Source organism: Bemisia tabaci, chromosome 8 (assembly GCF_918797505.1).
Source record: "Bemisia tabaci chromosome 8, PGI_BMITA_v3".
NCBI lineage: Eukaryota > Metazoa > Arthropoda > Insecta > Hemiptera > Aleyrodidae > Bemisia > Bemisia tabaci.
This window is the reverse complement of record NC_092800.1, coordinates 6,571,116-6,598,871: the sequence shown is the minus strand read 5'-3', so window position 1 is coordinate 6,598,871 and position 27,756 is coordinate 6,571,116. Positions and strand designations below refer to the sequence as shown.

Sequence of the window (27,756 nt, the reverse complement as noted above, 5' to 3'; positions counted from 1 at the left end):
GCTTGGTTCTTGATTTAAGCTAGATTCTGATTGAATCAAGAGTACTTTTTCTTGTCGACGTTTTCAAGAGTCTGGACTCAAGATCCAATGTGTTTTTTTCCAGTGCGTCCAACGAAAAATTTGAGAAGTTTCATCCATGTATCGACAATTTTGTGGGTCGCACTCCGAAAATAAGCTTAAACCTACTTAAACATGCGTCAAAGATAACGTCTAGAAACCAAAATATAAGGTGACATCGTATTCAGAGACACGACACGCGTGTTTGTCAGTCATATGCTCAGTGAAGATGTATATTTTGCTGCAAAATTAGTGATGTCCATCAAGAGTATGTCTATCCATATGTATAAACGCCAAGGAGATAAGAAAATGCCAGGCAGTGCATAATCGTGGAACCCCTTTAATACCCAGCGACCGCATTTTAGCCAGGATTGTAGCCCTAGAATACGGGAAAGAAAACACCTCGAAAAAAAGCAAATCATTGATATAGTGAGTCACTGATGAGGAATCTCGCCAGATATCACACATATGTTGAGGACGGGGATATTTATCCCGTTTCAGTAAATAATATATAATTACTTGTATGACATTTGGATCCGTTTGTTCTCTTTCAAGGGTAAGAGAATTATCTAAGGTGAACAAAAAAACCATTGATCCAATCTTACCGTAATGGGACATTTTTTCAGGGAGGCATAGCGAAGACGGAAGGGATGATAGAACACATTTCAGGTGATATTATAGCGGATAGCATTTACGGAACCATCATTTGGCATCTCAGTAAGCCCGCCGCCCTCTAGGAGTTTCCACTTCAGTCATAATTTACACATTGATATATATTTTTACAAACTACCTAATCACAGTTTATTTTGTGCGCTAAAGATAAAATTGCTGCTCATTTTCATCTGCAAATTTCGATCTTTTATGGTGGGTTTATTTTTTGGGCCATCAATTATCTGAGGACGGGATTTTTTTAATGCTTTCAGCAGCTCCTCTTAATCAATTGTCCATCCTCTAGTAGCATTGTAAGCACTGTATAATGCTTAAATTTACCTCTGGAATTTATCTTTGTTCTGTGCTTTGTGTGTGTGTGTTTTTAAATATTTTGTTAACTACAACTTCAACACCTGGTGATGTACCAGTGTACATGTTGAATAAATCTATTATACTCATCATAGTCACGCATATGTTAAAATTAAAGTTTCTATGTGGAATGACAGTTTTCTGCGTAGATACTTTCTAATCAGTTTGAATTTTGTAAGCTAAGGAAATAATGATCGTACCTCTTAAACTGCGAGGAAAGAGCCTAAAATTGAAGCTGCTGTGAACTGCAGTTTTCAATAAAGCACCTGTTTTCCAGCAAAAGAACCTCAGGGCAAACCTGTGATCTCGTAATGAGGCTGTGGGCAATACTTAAGTTACCTACCGAGCTTGCCTTCTTTCGTTAATTTTGTTGTATTTTAATCAAGAAGACTGCAACAATGTAATTTATTATTTTGTCATTGTAGTTTTCCACTTTGTAGAAAAGAGGAGCAAATAGTTGCAATTGTCTCATAAAAAACGGTAGACGGAGGTGTTCACGCCGTGAACATGGGTCCAGCCAGCGCCGATGTCACCGTCGGCCGGCACCGCGTCGCGGTTGCTCTCTTCCCCGACACTCGCGGATCTTCTAACACGGGCAAGAATTTTTTTGTCGCCGCTATGTAATTTGTTATTTCGAATTCGGGCGGAATCTGACCAATCAGCGACGCTGGGTCCTAGCTAGGGTCCCCGTTAGATACATAGTGTAACTTTTTGGCCGGACACGTTCTCGTATTTGCAGTGGCGAATACAATTATGTTCAGTAAATGCTGAATCAAGTAGAGGGAAAGAGAAAAAAAATTAATTCGAATCGTTTAAACTTACACGTGCAAGCCTTTGTCTCTTTTGAGTATGTGCTAGAATTTTTTCTACTTGTTTTGTAATGTGTTTATAATGAGAGGCTCCTATAGATCTGAGGGGACTGTGGAGAGAGGGAGGAGATGTAGAGGGGGACGGGGGCAGTTTATCGGTGGAAGGACAATTTTCGGGCCTTGGTTATAGAAGACGAAGTGTGAAAATCATAAAATTTTTCAAAAAACGTAGAAAAAAGCATCGCAGTTATCAAATAACCACACATTCTCAATACGGGCCTCGCAGGCCTGGGTTACTCATTCGTGTAGGTAAAAACGGTAAGTCGTCTAAGGGTTTACGTAGAATTTTTTCGTTGTTAAAATCTACGTTGAAACATTGCAGTCACTTTTTTCAGCAATTGAATCGTTCAAATCAGCAATTTAATTTTCTCCGTGGACCCGAACGGATGTTGAGTAAAGGCATTGTAAAGAACAGCCCCTGACGCAAGAATCGCAGTGAATCAGCTGCCCCCGCCTTTCGCTTTAAAAAACGCGGGCGGTGAGATGCGAGTTCATCGACGCGCTTGCATGCAGCTCGCTCGCCGGCGATAATTTCGGCACCAAGTTCACCTTCGGCAACTTTTAGTAGGTCGATCGGGGACGGCAGCGATGACCAGCTGTGCGCGGGGTCATGCGTTAAACGGAGCGAACCTCGACGAGTGACAAAAACTACAAGGAAGAACGCCGTATGAGCTCTCAGACGTTGCCAAGTTTCCTCCGATAAAAATCGAATTTTCTGGAAAAATTGCGAATATTATTCTCCAAAATTTTCAGACAGTACTGTACGCGATTTCTTAAAATATCTGAAGATTTCTAGGCAAAATGTGCATGAATTTTAACCCCCCCCCCCCCCCCCCCCCCCCCCCCCCCCCCCCCCCCCCCCCCCCCCCCCCCCCCCCCCCCCCCCCCCCCCCCCCCCCCCCCCCCCTCATAAATTCCATGTTTCAGCGAGGGAAATTTTGGCAACTCTAGAGGGTTCATACGGCAGTACACCTGCGTGATTTGCGTGCAACGAACGGGTCGTTGCGGAACCTCACTAATTCGTCATTGACTTAAATTCAGGTTCAGTTACACGATCTAATTGAGCCATCAAACTGAAGCTCCGGATTGCTGGAAGAAGACCTGCGGGGTTTTCTTTTTTTGATCGGTGGTTACGCCGCGCCGATCACCAAACTGTGTTCGTTAATTGATCAGTCGGCGCTGACGTCACGACCGGTGGATTTGGTACCACCGATCAGTGATCGGAGTGATGGGCCATTTCTTCGATCACAGCTCCACCGGTGGAAACCCTAACCTCTCTCGGTTCGCCTCGAAGCCCGGTGCCGGACACGGGAGCTGTCAGCATCAGTTTCCGGGTGCAGATTTCGAAACGACGCGGGTGGCGCGACTGCGGATTGCACAGGAGTTAGGGCGCTTGGATGACGTAAACATAACTTTTGCCGCGGGAAAAAGTAAAGAAAGGTGGTTGTATATCATTCTTATCAGCTCTTGTGGTGTAAAGTGAAGCCATAATGTCTTTGATTGATGTTGGTTACGTGATATTAAAAGGGCCGATTGGGTAAGCACGTGTTTATTACTTTTCATCGTCTTCAGCTGAATTTCTGAGGGGAAAAATAATAACTGTCGGTTTACAGGTACGATGCAAACCAAATCTTTCCGAAGATCCTGCATGGTTGGACCCCAAAGATTCAGTGATCACGGCATTCAGCAATGAACCTCTGTCACTTCACTTTTGCCATCTTACCGAATACCAATTTTAGTAAAGGATCTGGAGATAAGCTTTTAAAAAGGATCATTGTCTAGTATAGTAAAAAGTAGTAAATTTTACACTCCTTTTGGGCTAAAGTACTTTAAAGGCTTTACCTCTGAAGTCAACGGTTTAAAAGAAAAATGAGAAAAAAGGTCTCTCATCATAAGAATTTTTGCCGCGGCCGTTTTTAAAAACCCATTTTTCGGTCACAGGAATTTTTTTTTTTTGGACGAATTTTTTGATACCGATTGATGGGAAATTGTGCGCTCTTTAAAATGAGTCTGTTTGATTCTCGTTTAAGTCGACAAATTTTGGATTTACAAGCGATTTACATTAGCTCTAGGTATTTGGGATTATTGACTGGCACCGGACACGGGTCGGGATTTCGGGAACTAAAAGCGAGCCGCACGCTTCATATACGTATTGTTCACATATTCCCGCCATAGAATAAAAAATAGCTCAGCTATAGTCAGAAAATAGTCAGCTAGTTATTATTATTCTATGTTCCCGCGGAGCGCCCCAACTCCTGTGCCATCCGCTGTGCGCCACCACCGTCGTTTCGGTATCTACACCCGGAATCTGATGCTGACAGCTCCCGTGTCCGGCACCGCATGACAGCCACAGCACACCGAATAGATGTGTGGTTAGAAATGTTGTTTACATTGGTGGGAAGTGCGTTCTTAAACTCTCGACTGATCGCGGTCGATTGCGTACCAAAATGGCGACCGGTGGAATACCACCGGTGGTTTCACCGATCAAAAAAAGAAAACCCCTCTGAGGTGAGGATGTGACCAATGAGAGGCCCAATTTGATGGATCAATTTGATCGTGTAACTGGATAAGGGATGAATGCAGTTCATGTAATGTTTAGGCCGAAGTTATTACTCTTGCGCATTTCGAAAACCAGGTCTACCGGAAGCAATCAGGGGGATTTCAGGGAATCTCGGGCGAAATCAGGACACCGAGCAGAATTCTCCTTAAGCATGGAAGTAGCGCTCTGGAAAAGCCGGGAATCGGAGAGATTTACGATGGAACAACATATTTTTCTCGAAGTCCGGGAATTTGTCTCGGATTCCACTCGAGATTAATGTGTTTGAAAGGTTACTCGTGTTGACTCCTTCCAAGAGAACGACAAAAATCTGATTCAATTTAATTACTTCTCTCATAATTTTGATGAAAATTCCAAAGAATCCGGGAGAATGCGATTGCTCATTCTAGGTTTTCATTGATGATTCTCTTTCGAGGGTTCATCTTGGGTTTTCACGGATGATTCTCCTTCGAAAATCAGGCGAATATCATGAGTTGAGAAACAGTTTGAACCGAAACTTTTTTGGCGAATCTCTTTTTTCGATCGATCTTGGGCGCTCATTTCTACGTTGAAGGTTGAAGAAACCTACAGAAACCCTTGAACCTTTTCAGTTAAATTATCCGGGCTGTCCACGTGTATTCTTTAAGTTTACCGCTCCATGCATTTGATTCGGCCTGTGTCTTCATCTGACCCAGTCTTTCGATGTTTTCAGACATCTACCGGAAGAAGGTGGAATCCTACAAGGACTGGTTGAAGAGCCAAGAGGACGTTCGATCCAGGGAGGAGCTGCGGCAAGCCGCGTCCAAGGACTCCGCGTTCACGGGCGTCGAGGGATCCTTCCGGAGGCTCAACGTCGACTGACTCGTCACTCGGAGTCCGTTGGCAACACTGTTGTTTCGCTCTCCGTCATTTAAACGCATGCGAAAAATTCACTTATCGACGAGGCATCGCGCTGCCCCTCGTGTCGATTGTTATCATGGATTTGAATCGAGGTGAAACGGCAGTGCCAACTTCCGAAAATAGCCGTCGGCTTTTCAGCGCGAAAAGCTGATGAGCAGCCAGCGCACCGTCGTGCACGCCGCAGGACCTGAGGCTCGCCTTACGGAAGTGGGTTTTCGTTAAGGATCTCACAAAATCCCGTGTTCTATCCTCGCGGGTTGATAATTGAATCGGTGAGAACAGAAACACACCAACTCGATAAAATGCAAATAATCAAGACACGCACAGAGCCGCACAGTGGGTGAAGAAGTTAGTCTAAGAAAAAGTTTTTCGGTGCCGAAGGACGAGCTTTTACGGACACTTTAAAGGTCCAAGCCGGAATAGATGCGCCAACTTCGATGACCTCTATGAGAATTGACTGTCTTTAATGAGAATGGAGGTGTTGCATGTGTGAGGGATTTGCGATTTGACCATTGATTCTTATGTAGAAGTTCGCGAGAAACACGATGGTGCCACTGTTTTTCTCTGAAATTAACTGTCAAGCTCAAAAAAAGCTCTCAAGTTGAGGCTAAAATGGAGGGGATATCATCCCACGCTATCCTGAGAGTCCACATCTACATCAAAATAAACTCACCATGCTAAGGTAGAGAACAAATACATTAGCATCAGGGTTGCCGTGTTTTCAGTTTTAGAGTCCCCAAATAAAGTCAATGTATTTGCTCCCTATCTTTGCATGGAGAGTTTGTCTTGATGTAGAGGTGGACTCTCAGGGTAGGGTGGGATATCCCCGCGATCTTAGCCTCACTTGGAGAGCTTTTTTTGAGCTTAGGAGATAATTTCAGAGAAAACCAGTAGCATCATCGTGTTTCTCGCGATCTTCTACATAAGAATCAGTGGTCAAATCGCAAATCCCTCACACTTGCAACATCTCCATTGAGCACTCCCGAGCTACAGAGTTGGTGTTTTTTCGTTCTCACTGATTCAATTGAAATTTATAGACAAAGCTGTAGACAAATACGACACAGAAAATGAAACGATCCATTGGTGGAAGCGGGTGCTTGGAATGGACAAGGGAGGTAAGTAATAGACTCTCTAACGGCATCCCTCGAGAGACCCGGTAGTTAGTCCATTCCCTCCCCCTCAGTTTATGACCACTACCCGTTCCAACGAACAGGGTCGCTCAATTATTCCTATGTCTTATTCGTCTAACGCTTTGTCTATCAATTACAATAATCAGCCCGCTGGGTGTATCTATATGAGATGCAATCGCTTTATTCGTACTTGCGAATAATTTCGTAATGCAGCATAGTCGCATGTCTATCATCCGCATCAGAGCCGAAATGAAGGAGAATTGCTGTGACAACTAATTATGCATTATTATTTGTGCTGTAACTTAACGGAATTAGTAAACGACCACGGCATTTTTAAGTACGCTCGAATCTCATTTCCTAACTAATTAGTTTTTCTTTTGAACTTATCAGAATTCTCGATTAAATACACCTCTGAAGTGTGTGCATTGCTTTTAAAGAACGATAAGACATTTTTTATTTGTTGCTTGTTGTCTTTTACCGTTATCAGTTGCAAAGAAGCTAACAGTATGTGTTTATTGTTTGATAGTGATTTTCGTTACTTTTTCCCCCGGTTTTTTTCTTTGGTGCTTTTTTTTTTTGTAAAGTTACGATTAATGTTCGTTAGTCGAAAGTATCGTGTGATTCTATAGTTTTGTTTTCAGATTACAAGCTGTCATTGTAAAGTATGGGTTGGACATTTCCCAATAAACTAGCCAATTTTGTTACTATTTCGTCACTCTTATTTGTCACTTATTGAATGGTGTTTTAATCCCAAGATTTCACCTTTAGCCAGTTAAAAGAAATCGGTCTTGGAATCTGATCGTCTCATCCTGAAAAGAACATAATATACTTTCTTCTGCGGTAAAACCTCGAAACAATATTGATTGAATTGACTAAGCCGAAGTGATCTAACATTGAATTTTTTTATTGCGTAATGTCAATCCTGACATCCAAGAATTTTGTTCTGACAATCGAGCAAGTGTATATTTTTCGAGTCGTTCATTCAATATTTCGGAAGTAGTAGGATCTGTGTTGCCGGAGCCATGTGTCCTTGAAAGGAACTGCCCCAAAAAATATATTTTCTTAAGATTAATGCTTCCAGAGCTTGATTAGAAGCTTGCTGAATATTTGAACTTGTCCATTTACCTTTTCGTAGCTCAAACGATAGGCTTGATTTTGATTGCCCTGTAGATGCAGGTACCAAACCCTCACATTCAGCATAAGTCATTGAATAAAGCCTGAGGCGCGTGTAAGCGTTGAGGTGAAGAAAAGCGGAGAAATAGAGTCTGGAACATCTCGACGAGGTACAGGCCGCTTTTTAATGTCCGGAATATGTCGTCGTATGTTTCTTTACATTGGGAGCGAGTTTGACTATATCTGGGCCAAACGCAAAAACCGACCTGTAGACACTAGACATCCTGATAATCCTTTCAATGTTTGAATCTGGTGGTTGTTGTTTGTGTCATGAAACACTTTAATTCGTCATATTAACAACCAATAGAAATATATGCATTTAAGTAGCATTCCACCTGATTTGAAAGTAGGTAATTAAAGTTGAGAATAGTTCTAAGACAGAAATTGGAGCCAGCTTCTAGTGATCAGTGTTAGAGTAGCAAAACAATTTATTTGTCTCTGAGATTCACCTGAAAATTTCAAAGAAAATTGAGTGACTATCCAAATTTGTGAAAGGTCGCAGCTGAGCTTCGTATTTATTTATGAATCTACTGAAAGTGCAGAGATTCGAATTATATTTGCTTTCGGTTACTTAAGTTAGCGTTTACTGATTAATCTAAAATAGTTTTTCAACTATTGAAATTTTAATTAAGTATTATATTTGACCAGCTATATGCTTGAAGACAAGCAAGTCTCATGTAGTGATTATCTTCTTTCTTTTTTTAAATGATGTTTTATAAAACAGAAGTGCTTTGTGATAGAAACACATTAGATTTAACTGTATCTTTTCATCAAAAGTCTAGAATGAAAGTTAATTAGTTTTCTTACCGAATTAATTGTGAAGGATCATTCCTGCGTTAATCAATGGAACTTATATTTCACATAAAAATAGGGAAATCAACTGGATCACGGAAATTGTCAAGATTGTTAGCGTCAATCCGACTGTTCCGATCACGTACGATCTCAAAGACGCGCACGATACGATCAATTGGGCTACATTTTGCAATTTGGATCTGTAAGTGCTAGCTCAGTTTATAAACAACTTAAGTATCTTAGTTTCCCTATGTACGTATGTGTTTTTACAGGTGATCCTAAAATTTCAGTCCCAATCGCAAAATGAAGTCCAATCAAGGAAAATTCTACCGCGAAGAACTCCAACCCTCCGATTGTAAGGATACGTCCCTCGTGGAGAAACTCCTGTGTCGCAAGAAAAACCAGGCCTTCGTCAAATGGTGGGGTCTGGACGTGTCACAACAGTTGGATCGATAGTTAGGATTTCGTACAAATAGTATTCATCCATTCTCATCTCAGTTTCGTGAGGAAGAAATCATTAATAATATAAAAATGGACGTATTTCTGTCAAACGGAACTATATGCATTCTGACGTGAGCCTTGTTACGCATATACTCTTATGGGTCTCATATCTTAATGTACATAGTTCCATTTAACAGAAATACGTCCAAATAATATTCATTACCATCGTCGTCGTCGTTGAAGTGAATTCTACAATGGTTGAAAACTCTTCCGAAGTCGGATGCTTCGGATATTTTTCTGCACAATTTGGCTATCAAATTTTGCGCTAATATCACCATTTTCATACTACTGGTGATGCGGGGGTGGGGGGGGGGGGTGTGTTTACCTGCTAGTGGGCGCAAGCCCCTCGTGGTGACAAAAGTGATATATACGTAATGTGAATGACGTATTCACAAACTTCGAATGTCGTTGGCTGCCTGGAGATCATCATCTGGTCGCCCAAAGGTGATCTCTGGGATGAAGCAATCATTTTCAGACCTTCGTGCGGAATTTTCGTTCTTCTTCAGCATTCTCGATTCGCCCGAGGAAGAAACTAGCTTTTCCTGATTTCCTGGATCAGTGGAAACCCTGAACATTGCTCGAAAAAAAAAAACGATGATTTTATCCTCTAGTGGGAAAGATCTTGAACAAGTCAGTTAACTTAATCATGAATAGCTAAACCAATTTGTGAAGAACATCAGTATGGTTATTTTAGGAGTCCGATGCACCAGTATCTCAAGAAAAAGGTTGCAAACTGCTCAATTTGTCTCTGTTCAAACAACGTGTGTAATATCGTATTGCAACCGAACCATTTCACGCCCGTTGATATAATGAACATTTTAACACTATTTTCCTCTAACTTTTCTTTTTCTTTCTTTCGGCTGGAGGTTCCGGTGTAAATGAAGCTCTCCGACAAACGGGCTCACCGACAAGATACTCTCACGAATCGAGGATAGAAAATACGCTCCAATAATATCCGCCCGAAACAACTTATATACCGCGGCTAAACTATTGCACTCCTCTCGCGTTTATATCAACTTGAATCGAAACACCGGAGAAGCATATTTTTTTTTTAATTCGATCGAAAATTCTTCCTAAGGTGATTCGATGGACGCCACATTTTGTGTCGAAACGACATGTTTTATGTCGCATCGATTGGTTCCATTTTCTCAGCTACTTGTCATTTTTTTTGAAATTTTGAGATCGCAATTCTGTTGTCAGGGACTAATAATTCACTTACCAATTTTGACAAACATATTCATCGTAATATTAATAGGCGTGGTTTTTTAAAGGGAAAATATCGCATTCGATTGCAGTTTCGATATCAGTATCGAATGCGATATTTTCCTCTAAAGAAACCACGCCTATATTACGTTGAATATGTTTGTCAAAATTGGTAAGAGAATTCAACAACAGAAGGTCTCCTGACGACAGAATTGCGATCTCAAAATTTCAAAAATTGACAAGAAGCTGAGAAAATGGAACTAATCGATGCGATATATCGCACGTCGTTCTGGCACAAAATGTAGCGTCCATCGAATCACTTTAATAAACGAACATTTCTGACGTATTGACTGTTCTTGGAGTGCCGAAGGAAGTTGTCGGGAGATTTAAAGCAATGGGGAGGGGGCCGTCCATAAATTACGTAACGCTCCAGGGGTGGAGGGGAAGGGGGTCTAAGAGAGCGGCATCATACGACTTGCGTCCCGCGGTCAAAAAAGGAACGACTTCCGTCCCGTGTCCAAAAATCTCGAAAACGACTTGCGTCCCGCGCTCAAATCCGAATTTGAGCTGCCACCATGATTGGCAACACCGCGTACCTGAGTCAAAATACTATCAAGTCAAATTGGAAAATATGCAATAAAATTACCTGAGATAAGATGAGGAAACAGCCGTCAAAATTTCTTCATACTCATTAGCAGTGCACGTCATGAATTAAAAATTTCGCTTGTTTTACGAGCACGTCAAAAATTTAAAAACTCGCCGTCTTCAGTTTTTGATTTATAAACGTCAGTTAAGTGCAATTTTTGAATTTTTTCGGTACCAGCTTTGGGCAATATGGAATCGACACCCACGCACTTCACAGTTTGGGAATACGGTGCGGATCGCGTTGTGTATAGCATGCTCGAAGTCAGCAAAAATAGTTGACGGTTGGATCTTGAGCCCCAATTTATCAGATTCACTAACTATGAAATTAAATGCTCTTTCATACGAAGACTCTTCTTTATCAGGTAATAAGAAACAGGCCCCAACTGCATATGAGTTGCCTTTGAATCCATGGACGACAAATAGTTGAGTAAACTCTACCGGTACTGACATAAATGTGTCATCTACGTACCACGTGTCGCACGCTGCTAGAAATTTTAAATTTGTCGCGCTGATCGTGATTTGTGAGTGCAATATCATCTTCTGATAAGAGCTACCGAAATTCCGGACATTCCGGACCGAAAAGCACGGATTTGTTGTGGAGCTGCGGTAGCGACGTTGCCATATGATATGAATTATAATCAAATCAATCCACTACGGGACGCAAGTCGTTTTCGAGATTTTTGGACACGGGACGGAAGTCGTTCCTTTTTTGACCGCGGGACGCAAGTCGTATGGTGCCAAGAGCTTTACATGGGGGAGGGCGGCTCACAAATGGACTGCATTTTGCAATTTGGAGCTATAATTTCTGTCTCATCTGAAAAAACACGTATATGCATAGGGAAACTAATGGCACATACGTTGTTTTTAAACCACGTCAGAATTCATAGTTCCAAATTGCAAAATGCAGTCCAAATGTCGGAGAAATGAGTTACGCAATTTATGGACTGCCCCTATACGTGATGTTCAAAACTGCAAGAAAAATCACGTATTCGGTTTTGGCTTATTATTTGGGACGGTGGAACTTAATGCTGCCGTTACTCTGATCCGTGGATGCACCCCTTGCGAGCAATTCTGTTGATTCGACCGGAAACGATGGAATGGATTCCTTGAGTTATTTTTTAGGGCGATGCTGCAAGCTTGAGCCTTGTTTTAAATATTGCACGACCGATTTACCCAGAATCCTTGATTTTTACCCCCCCCCCCCCCCCCCCCACCCTAGCTTGTTGAGGTATTTTCTGTTCTAATGGTTCAATCAATAAATTGGTGAATCAGCGATCAAATCTTGTATTATACGCACTCACAGTCGGCTACTTTTGCACATCGCTCATGACCTCACCTTCGTCAGGGGATTCTGACGTAGGTCGGGAAGGTCATTGATAAGAGAGCCGCGATTACAGAATCCTCGAAAACTATTTCGGCAGTGAACGTTATGACATGGCGCAAGCATTTATCTTCGGCTTTGATGAGTCCGGAAGCGAAAAGTTAGGGAGAACAACGAAACCGGCATTTTATGTATCGTGAATAAAATTTAGACTGCATCTTGATATTTGGAACCAACACTGGAAAAAAACCACATTAGATCTAGAGTCCAGACTCTTAAAAAAATCGACCAAAAAAATACTCTTGATTCAATTAGATTTTTGCTCAAATCAAGAACCAAGCCTCTTAATTTGAGTGGATTTCCTTTTGATTTAATAAAAAAATCTGATTGAATCAAGAGTATTTGATTTCTTGTCAACGTTTTCAAGAGTCTGGACTCTAGATCCAATGTGTGTTTTTTTTTTTTTCCAGTGAATGCAATTGGGCATTTTCACCGACTTGTTTCTGAAAATGCAGATGTGAGTCATTGATTTTTACACGCAACTTCAGAAGAATTTTTCACTTTCATTGAAGAAATTTGAAGTTCATTTTATCAATCCTTCCATTTTAAGGGGGTACATAATAAAAGCGAGATGATTTAAGCACAATCCTATCTCTAGTAGCATCATTTCAGATGTTGTTAAACATTTTACTATTTTGAAGGATAACTGATCAGTACATTGAAAAAAATTGTATGTAATGCAGCAATTCTGAGACGCTATCAATCCATATACCTTGTACAATTGAAATTTTTCTAGGTTCACCATTGATTTATTTGTCCAATCACAATTACAGATACAATAAATTAAAAAAAGCCACCAAGCGCCCCCGCTGGGTGCCATTAGAAAAGATATTAAAAAAAACTTAACGTGATTTCAAGTATCAGAATGAAAAAAATCGTAAAGACCTCTCTCTTCAAATCATGGTACAAAATTAAAATGAGAACGTTGCTATAAAGTTCATATTTAATTAAGTCTATTATTGGACATAGCCTTTCTCTAATGAAGAAACGAAATACATTACTGCAGACGCCTGGCTTTTTCTGTTCACCATTCAAGGTCAAATTAAATCTCGAGACCTATTTATTTACCTACTTGAAGGGTCAGGAACAAAGCATAAATTTAGTTTAATTTATATCCATTGATAACAAAGTTAACAAATCGTTGCAAAAAACCAACAAAAACTCCAGCATTTTGCGCGCACCCGCGCGCGTCTCTCTCCCGATGACGTTTCATGATTCCACCTATGTGAGCCTCACCAACCGAGCTCTCCCCGGTGCTCAATCGCGCTGCTCCCAACTCAGCCGATGAAATTCAACAAAAATGAATTAAACGGAAAGAAACATTGAAGAAATATTAAGATACGCAACTTATCGGGTTCAATGCGAAAATATCCCTGTATTGTGCATTCGCCTGAGAAAATTTTCCCACACCTATTGGTACAACAATTGAAAATAGTAATCGATGCGAAGACACCGATGTGTTAACATTGGAAATAGGCTCACCGGAAACTAAGAGGGCCTTCGTGAGGCCCTAGAGGGCTTCTGTTTGCTGTCACAGTTGTTGCAGCGGTGGCGTCCTGATTCCTCACGGGGGGGCCGGAAGGTTCTCTTATTCCCCTCCTTCGTGGTTCTTTCCACGTATTTAAAATCAAATCATTTAGGCTCTGAAGTCGAAATTGCTTATCAGCTACGTTACCAACGTGTCTCGGATATCAAGAATGGCGGTAGCCACCCCCGGTCGAGGAAAATGACGTCCTACTAAAGTCCCGATAATAAACGGGTGGCCGACACTCTTAGTCACAGGCAACTCCCTTAATCTGAAAATTGATTCGATTGCCATTCGACTGCAGCCCAAACGACGGCACGGATTCCTACGATCTTGGTGTCTACGGACGCATCTCCATTAGGACTACAAAGTGGAAGAGTTTCATTAAGATCCATTGAGTTTTCAAAAAGTTATAAGCACTTAATGACCCAAAACGAGGAAAATTATACTTTTTACTGTGCCGGGAAATTTGAATTTCAAGAGTCCAGGGTCCTGAGAAAGTCACTCAAACTCCGCGATAACAGTAAACCTTAGACCCATAAAAGTGGGTACCTAAAGAATCGCCATGTTACCGTGTCCACGGGTTTTTACAGTTTTTTAACATTCCTAGTGTTCTAAAAGAGAAATTACGGAAAATACGACTAAAACGACTGAAACCTACCCGTCATGACCATCTTTGACAACAGATTTCTCGCTTACACGGCCGTAGATTGTAATGGAGCCTATATCAAGGGCACTTCTTGAAGATATAAGGATTTTATTTCGCTACATAAAATAGGGCTTTATTGCACGGATAATCCAGCATCTGCTTACATCGTTCAAAATTTTAACCATAATATTTGAATTTAGAGGAAAAAACCAGTGGTGGTTCAATGCCATTGGTTCATTCTGTTCAGGTCCGTCCGAGTTTCGGGAACGAAACGTCGTCGATTAAGCCAACCTCCAGCTACTGTATTTATTTGTGAATAATGAACAGATTTAATTTAAAAGTTCAATTCATTTTAGATTCTAACTAATATTACACACTTATATTATTACGCCCACTTTTATCCCGATACACTACTTCATTGGTTTCTTAAAAATTTTCAAGTGATTTCTGGTCGGTCGTTACCAACCTCTTTAACTAGTTGTGAATAGATTTACCTAATTTGGATAAGAGTCTAATTCTTTGTAGATGCTAACTACTACATTTACATACTCATATTATTACGTCTCACGTGTTCTACTGGAGCCCGATATACTATCACTTCAGTTTCTCTTAAATGTTCAAGTGATATCTTTATTTTATTGAACGATTTGTGACAAATTTTTAAGTGAGGTTATGTCGTCATGTTTATGTCAGTACCTGACCTAAGTGATAGATGTAATTCCGGTAAATTGAGTCAACGAAATTACACCGAAATTGTGCCAAACTCTCCAAAGGAAGCAGCATTTACATCACAGAATGTATTCTCACTACTAAAGTCTAAAAATTACTGGAATATGAGCCTGGGCCTTCACATGCGACTGCCACTGAACTTCGACCAAAATTTATTCGCTCTATATCTTGCCATCAACCTATGTGCTCTGGAGTGATAATGCTTCTCTGAAGTGTATGTGAAGAACATGTTTCCTTCATGAACTTGGTCAGTATGTCATTGTTTTAACAATGCGAAATTCCCGCGATCAACAGCGATCGTCTTCAAGGGTCAATGACCCACCAGTGTGGAACTTGGTCAGTGTGCCATTGTGTCAGCATCAACACCAATCATTTTGAAGGGTCAATGACCTATGACCTACCAATTGTACACATTTGTAACTCGGTCGGGGAGGCGTTTGGCTGGTGGTACAACCACTTCAGGGTTGCCGAGTTGGGTGGTAAAATTGTATAATTTAAATTGGGAATGTGCTGCTTTTTCAGCAGTATCTACCAACTATGAGCCACTTTCATCGGAACGAAACTGATAGCGAATGATCTTATTCGGTTTTTATTTGGAAGTGAGTCACTGTGTCACGAGGTGAATCCCCACTTGTAAGAGTGAATGACCTCATCGTAGTTTGTATACTATTAAAAGCCATTATAGGTGAAATCGTCTGCTAATGATAGAAAACTACAAAAACCCGCAAAGGGTTTTAAATAAATCCCTTGCCAAAAATAAATAAAAAACCGATTTTGAGATAAATCCCTCGAATGAACTCGAATGTATCGGTAGCAAGTAAAATGTGATCGACTGATTGCATTGCTCTTTCTAGTCTTGAATCTGGACTTTCCGCCCAAAACAAATCGTCCGTAGAAATTCAACTTCAACCACAATGCCCGTTTGTCTTCTTTGTCTATCAATTGGAACTGTGTGCATTATGACGTGAGCCCTGTTACGTACGTATTCTCATGAAATTCATGACTCTTGTCTTAATGTACATAGTTTCGTTTGGCAGAAGTACGTTCAATTTCGATTATCATCCCGCTGAAAATACCCCTGCCGTGCCCTGTTTTTGGTCACCTTATGGCGGTCGGCATGTTACAAGCAGTGAGAAACTGTAGGAGTGAATGACCTCTCTATACATGAGTGTGGAACTTGGTCAGTATGTCTGTTTTAACAATGCGAAATTCCCGCGATCAACAGCGATCGTCTTCAAGGGTCAATGACCCACCAGTGTGGAACTTGGTCAGTGTGCCATTGTGTCAGGATCAACACCTATCATTTTGAAGGGTCAGTGACCTATGACCTACCAATGTATACATTTGTAACTCGGTCAGGGAGGCGTTTGGCTGGTGGTACAACCACTTCACCACTACAAAAACCCTTAAGGGTTTTTGTGTTTTTCTATCATAAGCAGACGAGTTCACCTTTAATGACTTTTAATAGTATACAAACTACGATGAGGTCATTCACTCTTACAAGTAGGGATTCACCTCGTGACACAGTGACTCACTTCCAATAAAACCGAATAAGATCATTCGCTATCAGTTTCGTTCCGATGAAAGTGGCTCATAGTTGGTAGATACTGCTGAAAAAGCAGCACATTCCCAATTTAAATTATACAATTTTATTACCCAACTTGGCAACCCTGAAGTGGTTGTAACCACCAGCCAAACGCCTCCTGACCGAGTTACAAATGTATACATTGGTAGGTCATAGGTCATTGACCCTTCAAAATGATTGGGTGTTGATCCTGACACAATGGCACACTGACCAAGTTCCACACTGGTGGGTCATTGACCCTTGAAGACGATCGCTGTTGATCGCGGGAATTTCGCATTGTTTAAAACAGACATACTGACCCAAGTTCCACACTCATGTATAGAGAGGTCATTCACTCCTACAGTTTCTCACTGCTTGTAACATGCCGACCGCCATAAGGTGACCAAAAACAGGCACGGCAGGGGTATTTTCAGCGGGATTATTTTTGGCAAGGGATTTATTTTTCATTAAATTTTTTTCCTTTCGAGTAAGTTTTTGGAACTTCTTGATGATTATTAATCTTGGTGGACCTTGGGAATTCATCCAAAGGTTTTTGCCTATCTTATACTTGATTAAAAGGAAGTGACACTCAATTTCCTCGACCGGATTTTTTGCCCGAAAAATGTTTTTGAGGGTTTTTGTCGTTTATTTCAATCTACTTGGAGTTTTCCCCATTTACAATTACGAGAATTCTAGTATAAAAAATTAAACACTTCATGATGAATTCCATTCTCTCCATACCGTGACTTTATACGACTTCTTAAATAAGTATATTTTAAATCCTGAAGAAAATAATACATTTTCTACTTTTCGACGTACCTCTTTGACTCGTAGATGCCTTTCTACTTCTCAGTGCCCGTGTCACCACAGTTGACGTCGATTCCCTCGAAGAGCAGGCGACTGGATTTATGAAAACATCTGGTTAAGACAGTTCCCGCTAGCGGAACAGTTAGAGTACAAGGGCCTTTGCGCTCTAACTGTTTTAGAGATTGTTGATTTAGATTTTGTGGTGGTGATCTTTCGGGGATTTCTTCGGATGAGCCGGAAGAGGGGAAGAAGAGGAAGACGACGATGTGCTCGAGGACCAAGTGGGGGAGCACAAGTCCATCATGGTCGTTACTTTAAGACCTGCTGTTGGCGCAATTAGTGGCCTGATAATGAAAGTAAACCTAGGCCGGGGTGGGTAAAGGTAAGGAAAGGGCCTTAGTAGGTATTCTGACCCCGGTGATAGAGGCCCAACTTGCTTCGAAAACAAGTTATCCTTAATGGAGATTCTTAGAGTTTGGGGTACTGCGCCCCCTTTGGGCTCCCTAATTTCAGCCCCGCCGGAAAAAAGCCTCTGCACAAAGGAGGCTAATGGGTCCACTATCAACTCCGTTTTTCTGCTGGGGTGTTTATAACCGGTTACTTGGACCTCAGAGCTGTATTTTCCCCCAAAAAGTTGATGGGGGGATCCCAAAATTTTTTTGGGATCGTACTCGGCATGTAGAGTGTCCACTTACCGGGGGGGGGGGGGGGGGGGGAAGAACAACATCTCCTGATACTCCCCTTGTGACCCTAGGATGCGTTCCTTTTCATCCTTTCGTGCAACTTGAACTAGCGTTAGGTGAAAATTATCTTTTGAAGGTACAAATTTGTCATCAAGGGGTAGTAGTGCAGGTGTTTTTCCTCCCCTGGGAAGATTTTGGAACAGTAAAAAATTCTGTATTGTTGAGTTTTGGAATACACACTGACCGAAAAATTTGAAATATCCTCTTTTGATAAGCTCCCTCGGAATTTGAAAGGAGTTCTTCATCCGAAGATTTTGCCGCACGGCAATTTGGTTTCGGAGACCATCAAATAATTCTAAGTCCTTGTATTCGTTACTTTCCGTCGCTTCTTTCCCTGTTTCGTTTACTGATTCGTAACTGACCCCTGTCTCGAATAATTTGGCGATTAGCATGCTGCACAATTTTGTATTCACTCAAGAACAGCTTTCGTTATTCATAACGACGATTGTTACTCTATGGTATTCTCTTTAATTTCTGCGAGTTCTTTTATCTGTGCGAAGTAAATTCTTAAAACAAACAAGCTTCTTCTCCTTCTGCCTGCATTTTTGGTGTCCCTGGTAGCACCGATGCCACTGAGTTTTAACAAATGCAGGTGGATCATAACTGGCCTGACCTCAGGAACTGTGTAATCAATGACAGTAGAGCATTTTCTCTGAACAGACGAAAAATGCCCAAAACAGCATTCAATAGAGAAGAAGTATTAAGGAGCAGTTAATTTTCAACTGGATGCTGCAACAAGCCATGGGTAGTGTGACCCCTTGCCTTGTGAGTGAATGGGTCACGATCCTGAACACTGGTGCCGGATGACCAGAGGGCGCCTGCATATTCATTAGCTGCAATTGATGCTACGCCGTGACCCCTTTCCTTGTGAGAGACTGTGTCATGATCCTGGTGGCGGTGTGACTGGTACCTGACTACCAGAGAGCGCCTGCATATTCATTAGCTGCAAATGATGCTACGCCAAAGGCGCCGCGTCCTACAAATGCACGGCGCGTCTTTTCGTTTGGGTGTCGTCCGCACGAAAGCTGGGTAGAGCTGACGCGCGTTGCCGAACGCTCTAATTCTACCGACTCCTAACGACCTAATTAAAAGGGAACAGTGAAGAGGGATAATGCTTTTTCCCCTGCAAACCCCGAAAAGTGGTTGCCATCATGCACACCAAAAAGCAGTTCCAATTTTCCCAAGTATCAATATGATAAAGTGATAGAAATTAAAGACTCAATTGCCGTCTTTTAAATTGCCGAAAAAGAAGAAACCGGAACACATTTTCAATCAAACTTTCTGTGAAGGTCTATTGCCGTTTTTTTTAAATTCCCGAAAAAGAGGAAACGGGAACACATTTTCAATCAAACTTTTTGTGAATATCTATTGCCGTTTTTTAAACTGCCGAAAAAGAAGAAACGGGAACACATCTTCAATCAAACTTTCTGTGAATGTGCTATTCAACTTTCATTTCATTCTGAGTGCGCAAGCTGTGACTCGAGTAAACTTGAACCAATAGTGCCGTGCGAAGGAAGAACGCCATATCATTATTCGAGAGTTGCCTATAGTTTCCTGTAATAAAATGTTGAATATCAAGAGGAGGTATGAAATTTTTTCCTTTAGATTTTCAGGAACTTAAGTTGAAATTGCGGGCTAAATTATCTGGAAAATTAGAAGAAAAATATTCCTAAGCGTGCAGGATTTGTGTCTAATCAAAGGGAATTTGGCAACCCATGAAGGTTCATACAGTGTTTATCCTTAGCACTGCAGAATAGGTATCTATTTATTGTCCGTTTGTATTTACATTCAAATATCAGTATTAAGTAAGTTTTGCATTCTTGCTTGCAACATAAGGAAATTAATACTCTATCAACTAAAGGGGTATTTTGATTTCAGGCTTCATTACCTCTACTTCATAAACCGGTTCTTCGCCTTAATCTTCTCCGTCTTCACTGGTTTCATCGAAGTTCGAATTCATGATGGCATTTAATTGTTAATACATCCATAACAATTCTTTTCAATTCATAAGAGCTTTTACTAGTGTCAAAAAAGAGAAACAGAAAGATTAAACTTCGCCCGCTCTTTTTTCCTGTAAGCTGTCTTGCTTTAATACCGTCGTACTAATTTGGACGCATGCATAGCTCTCCACTAGAATATATTTGACGACTTATATGTAACAATAGCGTATGTCAAGTTTTTGGAACATTTTTTATGCGCGAAACAAAGTCTCCAGGAAGGGTAAGGCTAGTGAAACGATTGAAATGAACCAAAAGTAAGTCAATGCTGAGTCATTTAATAAACCCAAAGCAAGTCAATGCTGAGTCATATAATAAACCCCAAGGAAGTCTATGCTGCGTCATTTAATTAAATTGAACAAAAATCTAAACCGTTTGTAACTTCTACGACAAAAATGAGTAATAAAAAGCCCCACGCACGAAATTTTTTTCTCCGTGTTGACGTGAGGAAAAACGTCTTAAACCGCAAATCGATATCCTAATCATAACTAAAGTTAAGGCCAGTGGTGCGGGACTTTAGAATAACCCTGTATGTTAAACTCGTCTATTTAAACCACGGCTCCGCTTCGGCAACACTGCTGCAGCATCTCGAAGGAGCCATTAAGAAAAGGGAGAGTGGATTTTGAGAGGACCCTCTCGGGGCGCGCAAGCATAAATCAGATCCCCCCCCCCCCCCCGCCGCTAGAGGATGACCCTCGTCTAATCCCGAGCGCCTTTGCCATGCCAGTGACAAACATGGCATCCGTACCTTTCTGTCACCATCCTCTCCCCTTCCAGAGAAGGATGCTGCGAGCGGCACTTCGATTCGCCGTTCTCCTCCCTTGATGGCTCTTCAGTGCAGTCGCCGGGAGAGGGCGGGCGCCGTGACGATGTCGAGTTTTTTCTCTCGATCGCCCCGCACCATCTCCATCCCCCCGCCCCTCGGGTTTAGCGGGCCATGTTGCCGGTTAAATAAATCGTACTTGAGATGTTGGTGCGCTGGAAAAAAACACATTGGATCTAGAGTCCAAACTCTTGAAAACATTGACAAGAAAAAATGCTCTTGATTCAATCGGATTTTTGCTTGAATCAAAACGAAATCCGCCTAAATTAAGAGGCTTGGTTCTTGAATTAAGCTAGATTCTGATTGAATCAAGAGTACTTTTTCTTGTCGATGTTTTTCAGAGTCGGCACTCTAGATCCAATATGTTTTTTTTTTTTTTTTTTTTTTTTTTTTTTTTTTTTTTTTTTTTTTTTGTTTCCAGTGTGTGGGCACTGGGCAGAGTGTCTCCTACTCCGGAAATAGTATTGATCTTTTAAGGGCCGGAATTACTGAAGAAGTGCGGAGATTCTGCTAGAAGGTCCGGAATTTTTCCCCTCTTTCACGGAAAAAAAAGTAGAGCCGTTGAGACTAGATAAACTTGTTAAACCTCACTGGTAAATAAAAACAAGCAGGAAGCTCCAACGCGTTGGCGTCGGAGAGCGGCTCTGGGGGCAGTAGTTGTAGTCAAGAATGAGGGCCTAGACACATTTTGTCATTGATGTACAATCCGACAACTGTCGATTCATGTTTTGTAACTTAGCAGATTTACGTAGCCGGTGTATAAATGTGTATTGGGCTTTGATATGGCGAATACATGGCATTATCACTTGTTGTATACTTTTAATTTTGAAAGCTCTTTGGAGGTCCGCTTCCTAAAAAATCTCTGGTTGATAAGTCGTTTAGCGAGGCTGCAAAAAATTTGCATTTTTATATCTGAAAGTGTAGGTATTGGTTTTTTGTATAATTGTTTTTTTGGATTGCTGGAAAAGTAACGCATACTTCTATAATTTAGGACTGAGTCAGGGAAATATAAGGTTCGTTAAATAGTAAATATTCCTAGTACCGTGTGACACTATTGTTAACGAAAAGTTTTTGCAACTTGTCAAAGAGGTTGTTGAATGATCTTCGAATAACTTTTGATGAGCTAGAGGTAATGGTTCTATCTGCAGCTCGTGGACTTCTGTACGATATTGTCCAGAATCATCTAAATTTTCAAAAAGTGTCCGCTTGTTCGATACCCAATTTGCTCATTCATGCATACAAGGAGAAGCGCATGAAAGCTTTAGCAGACATTTTGGAGATGAATCAAGAATTAGATGAAGAATTTATGACTTAAATCACGGCACCTTAATCACGGGATGACCTTAATTACGGCAACTATTTATTGTCCATGAGATGCAGATGGTTCCATTTCCCTAGCTCATCAAAAGGTATTCGAAGATCAATTTCATCAGCCACCCGTACGAACCACGTTTCTAGTGACCCGTACTTGCTTCGCACGTATGAAACATACAATCAGAGAAAACAGAATTCATCTTACAATAATCAATAATCAGTAGGACATGAATCGTTGCGATGTATAATACGACATTATAATGCGGCATTACTATTGTAATTCATTTTAATGGTTTAGGGGCATTATAAATCATTATTGCCACGTCGGAATGAAATGTTGTAGACTGAATTGAAAAGCATGTTGGCAAAATTTATTATAAAAATAGTATAACATGTAGGTACATAACATAAAGGTAATACAAATTAAATGATTGGAGCGTGAATATTTCATTACATTATAGGTATATTACAATCATTTTTGTCATTGTTGGAAATTTTGATAGTTTGAAATTTGATAGTTGACTATAATTGCTCCGAAAAGAAAAAATTTCTCTCCGGAGCAATGAGTCGTAGCAGCGAAGAGAAAATAGTTTTCTCCGTAGCACTAACTAATTCAGTTCGCAAATGCTGAAAAACGGATCAACTCTTTCAAAAACCGGTTAGAAATAATTCCTCGACATGGCACAATTTAATGTAGGTGTGTACTGTCTCAAAGGTTACAGCATTCCGAATGTATTTTCTGTTCTTTTATGTATTTTTTATCAGCTTATCGTTTTCCTCCTATTCAGATACACCCGAAACCGAGTTCCAACGAATCCATCGGCAAAAAGTCAAGGTTGCCCATTGTTGAAATAAAAAAAAAGAGAAAAAAAATTGTTATATTCTTGAAACTATCACATTTCCTGGCAGGGAAAAAATTGCATACTTATTCCAAGCTTTACAGTTAATTTAAAATTATTCCTATTTTTATAAAAAAACAAAGTTGCAGGTTTGTACTTACGATAAGTCACGTGACTTTGATTTTATCCTTCTTTTTAGGCTTTGAGTTCGACTGATGTGTTTCAAGATTTTCGATGAATGAATTTTCTGCTTCATTTACTGGATGCGTAATATCAGAATCATTGTTCGATATATCATTTGCAACGTTCACCCTGTGTAGAGGAAAATATAAGATCGGTTGTTTTAAAAATAAATTGGAATTCTACTACATGTATGCCACTTGGGTTGAACAAAATTCTAAAAAGTTTCTTTTTAACTATGAGCGCAAAGTTTGACATCGACGAAAATTGGCACAATGTGACACTCTTACATCCCTAATGAACATACTTGAAGGAATTTTTTGTCCTCCGAAAGGATCGGTTACAATAGCGCGTTGAATGCTGAAAAACCCGCATTTTTCGCCAAAATTTGGCCTTCAGACCCATGGTTTAGGCCAGTGGTAGACCCCAAAAATAGATCGGAAATGACCAAACCATTATGCATTCCGTAAAATATAGACCTTCAATGACCAAAAAAAACGCAGAGTTGAGGAATTTCAGGGTAGGCCCAAAAAAGGCCCTTAACGATACCCCTCCTTTGTCAATTTGCAGTATTAACAGTTGGAAAGCAGCCAATAGATAATTAAGATGCTTAAACCACAATTTAAGGGGCACCTACAGCCGCATAGTAAACATAATAGTAAACTTAATAATACTCACGTCTGTAAAAAAACAAATATGCATAATGAGATTTTGGAAAGTGTAATTTTGTTTCACAAGATTAATGCTCAAACTACAACATTTTAAGTGGTGAAATTTTGTTAATTTGCAGTATTGCCAGTTGGAAAGCCGCCAATGGGCAATTAAGATGATCAAAACCACCTTCTGAGGAACAATCTAAAGTCACACAATAAACTTGATAACAACGCAAGGTTGCAACTAGAACAGAATTAACTGAAAGTTTTACTTACAGTGCATAGGTTTCACTCGATTCTATTTTCTTTTCCTTCTTTGGCTCGGCGTCATACGATTGTGCAGAATGTTTCAATGCATATAGTATTGTTTTGGATCGGGGTGGATTCATCAAAACCAGGAATGTTTCTGCATTTGGTTATAGCTGTATCTCTGAAACAAGCAAAAAATGGAGAGTTTCTTAGGTAGATTAATAAAGCTTCTGCTAAAATTTTTTTATTGGTTGCCATATTATGACAAGGAAAATTAAACAATTGGTTATAAGGTGAAACAACAATAGCCATGAACTGAAATATAATAAATGCAAAGCATTGCAAACTTGTTACTTATTATCATCGCATTAAGAGTTGGCAAACAAATTTTCTGATAGTAAAATGATACATTATCATCCAGTTACTTCCCAGGACATTGAAAAACAAATTACAGTTCAAGAAGACCACACAACTTCTGGTTACTAACAAATTAAGCCACCACTAAATATTAGGTATTCAAAGTATTAACTCCTAAAATGGTCTTATCAAACGTATAGATGTCCAAAACATTCCTCAATTTTGCATATCAACTAACACTTACATATTGAGTAAAAGCAGATTTCTTACCTCTGAATTATTCTTTGACTGCGTCGACTCATTACCTGAAATGAAAATTAAAACAGCATTATATTTTCTACATTTTTTAAGTCAACTCAAAAAACTAAATTTTTGAAATTCTATAAATACATTGAGGCTTTAAAAATAAAAAAGAAGAGCAAGACACTAGTGAGGAACTCTTGAACTATAGGTTAATGAGCTATAGATTGTGCATAGAAATTGCCAGTCTAAAGTTTCAAGAATGAGAAAATAATCAGCCCATGAGTGGGTCCAGAATGAGGGAGAAGGAAAAGTTGAAATAATTTTACTGGAAGGAGGGATAAATGAGGTACTCACCGAATTTATTCGTACAGAACATTCAAAAATCCCGTGAAAAAACAGCTCACAAATAAAAGCAAATTGCCATAGAAACTTCTTCACGAAATCACACACACAACGAAGAACGAGGCGCTACAGACGAGTCCGTCCAGGACAAGTTAAAAAATTCCCATGAGCCGAGTGCCGTAGGTTAAGGGCCCGTTCGCCAAAACTAATCGGAACTGTATGAATGAATTGCTCCTTTTAAAAATCAAAACAATATCGAATTGCGATATATTACACAGTTAAGATAGGGCTATGTCCTGTCGTAAGCGGCGACATACAGTCGATATCATTTCAATAATCGCCCCAATGGCCACGATAGTTGTTAGACGTTTACGGTTTCCCTGGTAACCTTTGTTTGCTATCAGCTGATATCGAGTAATATGACTAGGAAGCTCCAACCCAGTGGTTAAAGCTTCCTTAACCGCGAAAACTTTAAAATTCAAATTTTCAAATTTTGAACGTAAAGTACATTTTTTCCATCACGAGATAAAAGCACAAACAAGTTTTGAATTGTTGACTGTATCACCATGATTCCAAAAATACAATACACAACATAGCATTGACTAACAATAAAACAGTATGCAATAAAATAAAGTCATGACAAGGAACATAGCCGAAAATGGCGCCGATTCCCATCAACCAACGCGCGGTCTCTACAATGTAACATGCTGCATTGATACTCCCCAGCTGGGACCGTCCGGAATAGCAGCTCTAGTGCAAGCACCAGAGCCGCTAACACATTGGATCTAGAGTCCAAACTCTTGATATCATTGACAAGAAAGAGGACTCTTGATTCAATCAGATTTAAGCTTTAATCAAAAGGGAATCCGCTCAAATTAAGAGGCTTGGTTCTTGATTTAAGCTTAAATCTGATTGAATCAAGAGTCCTTTTTCTTGTCAATGTTTCCAAGAGTCTGAACTCTAGATCCAACGTTTTCTTTTTACCAGTGCTGCCTAGTCTCAAGAACAAGACTTTTAATCAGCCAAACAACTCAGTTTGTTTGAGAAACAATACCCGTTTTTCAATGCAACAAGACCAATCTTGTTTCGTATGCTAGACATCTGAGCCACCTGACTCGATAGTCTTGTCACTGTGACAAGATAGTCTGCTTACTGCGAGTAGAGGTTTAATTCGTAGATAGCGCGTTATTTTATATTTCGTGAAAGAGTATTTTAAGAACTTCGCTACATAATTTTTCCCTGAGAATATTTCTGGATGTTCAATGGATAAGGTATAAACAATATTGGACACTTTTGGAAACAAAATTAATCGACTCGAATAATTTAGCGCTCTTTATTTAGTGCTTACTTACCATAACAAATATATGGTTTTACAAACCGCTAAGTGTGGTCGCTTCTTTGCGGGGTCTTCCTTTCTTTTTCGTCACATTCGATGTCGATGGTGTTGATTCCAATTCTACTTTGGGCCCACGAGCTCCTCCCTTTTCCGGTTTCTCTGATTAGTCTGAAAAAATAATCATTGACTAATTCATATTATTTAATCACTATATCAGAAAATCAATCAGTTTTTCTGTCGGATCATTCATTAAAGAAGAAAAAATGCCCCGTAACTCCAAAAAATGGGGACATGAGGAAACAGTGCATAGAGCAAAAATTCCTTGTTTTTGGTCATGAACTTTGAGTCCGAAGTCAAAGCATACCCTACCTATTTTGAAATACGCGAGAAACTTACACAGCATATGACGTTGTTTCGTCAAACATATTTAATAAAAGAGTAATTTGCATTCTGAGCAAGTATAGTCTTAACCACCTGTCAGCCGTCACGATATGTTAACAAAAAATAACATTAATAGAAACGACTAATTTTCTGGGACACTATAACTGCTATCAGCTAGCAAATCCATTGCAGAGTGAGTATATTGCAATATCCGTTCATTTAAACGCAGCAGATTAACACACTTGCTTTTGTCGAAGTTCTGCTGAGAAACTGAATTTATAATGACTGGAAACACTTGCTCTTATCGAAACTGAATTAAAATTTGCATATGACTAGAAACAAGACCACGAGTCAACAACATGTTAACATGAAATTCGCGCGAAACTGCCGCAATCCTGGCTTTCGGTTCCGCCACGATTCTGCTTACATTCGTCCGGCAAGCTCCTGTCGTCGACGCATTTTAATTCAATGTTCCTATTTTTTTAAGTTTATTTGTTGTTTTTCTTTATAAGGAGCGGATATTTTCTTTTAAACTGCTCAGTCACTGGAAAAACGCATCTCGCGTGCTGTTATGATATAGATGAAAAAGTATACCGAAACACGCATATTGTTGAATAAGATTTAATGCCATCAAACCTAATTCAACAATATGCGTGTTTCGGTATACTTTTTCTTCTTTTTCATCTGTTCAGTCACCTTGAAATTGCTTTAATGTCTGAAATGGGCAGTAATTGTCCCTCCACTTTTGTATTGCTGTGTATTCGTCAAAATTCAGTGGGTCCGGGCCAAGAGAAGATGCCCGCGCGAGACCATCGACG

The 27,756-nt window shown here is 40.1% G+C and overlaps 1 protein-coding gene and 1 long non-coding RNA gene across 3 annotated transcripts in view; one reads left to right on the top strand and one right to left on the bottom strand.

The window, feature by feature from the left end:
- Positions 1-7,219, top strand: part of LOC109037983 (retinol-binding protein pinta) — a 57,027-nt gene extending 49,808 nt beyond the window's left edge. For both annotated transcript variants that reach the window (XM_072303775.1, XM_019052881.2), the window contains one exon: positions 5,195-7,219. In XM_072303775.1, the coding sequence (XP_072159876.1) occupies positions 5,195-5,343 (149 nt within the window). In that variant the 3' untranslated portion in view covers positions 5,344-7,219. The remainder of the gene's footprint in view (positions 1-5,194) is intronic.
- A 16,166-nt stretch (positions 7,220-23,385) lies between these two features.
- LOC140225243 (uncharacterized) lies at positions 23,386-25,993 on the bottom strand. Its single transcript, XR_011900387.1, has 4 exons — positions 25,234-25,993; positions 24,907-24,941; positions 24,307-24,460; positions 23,386-23,509 (listed from the first exon to the last, which is right to left on the bottom strand). It is a non-coding gene; the product is annotated as an uncharacterized lncRNA (long non-coding RNA).
- Between the last annotated feature and the right edge of the window lie 1,763 nt (positions 25,994-27,756).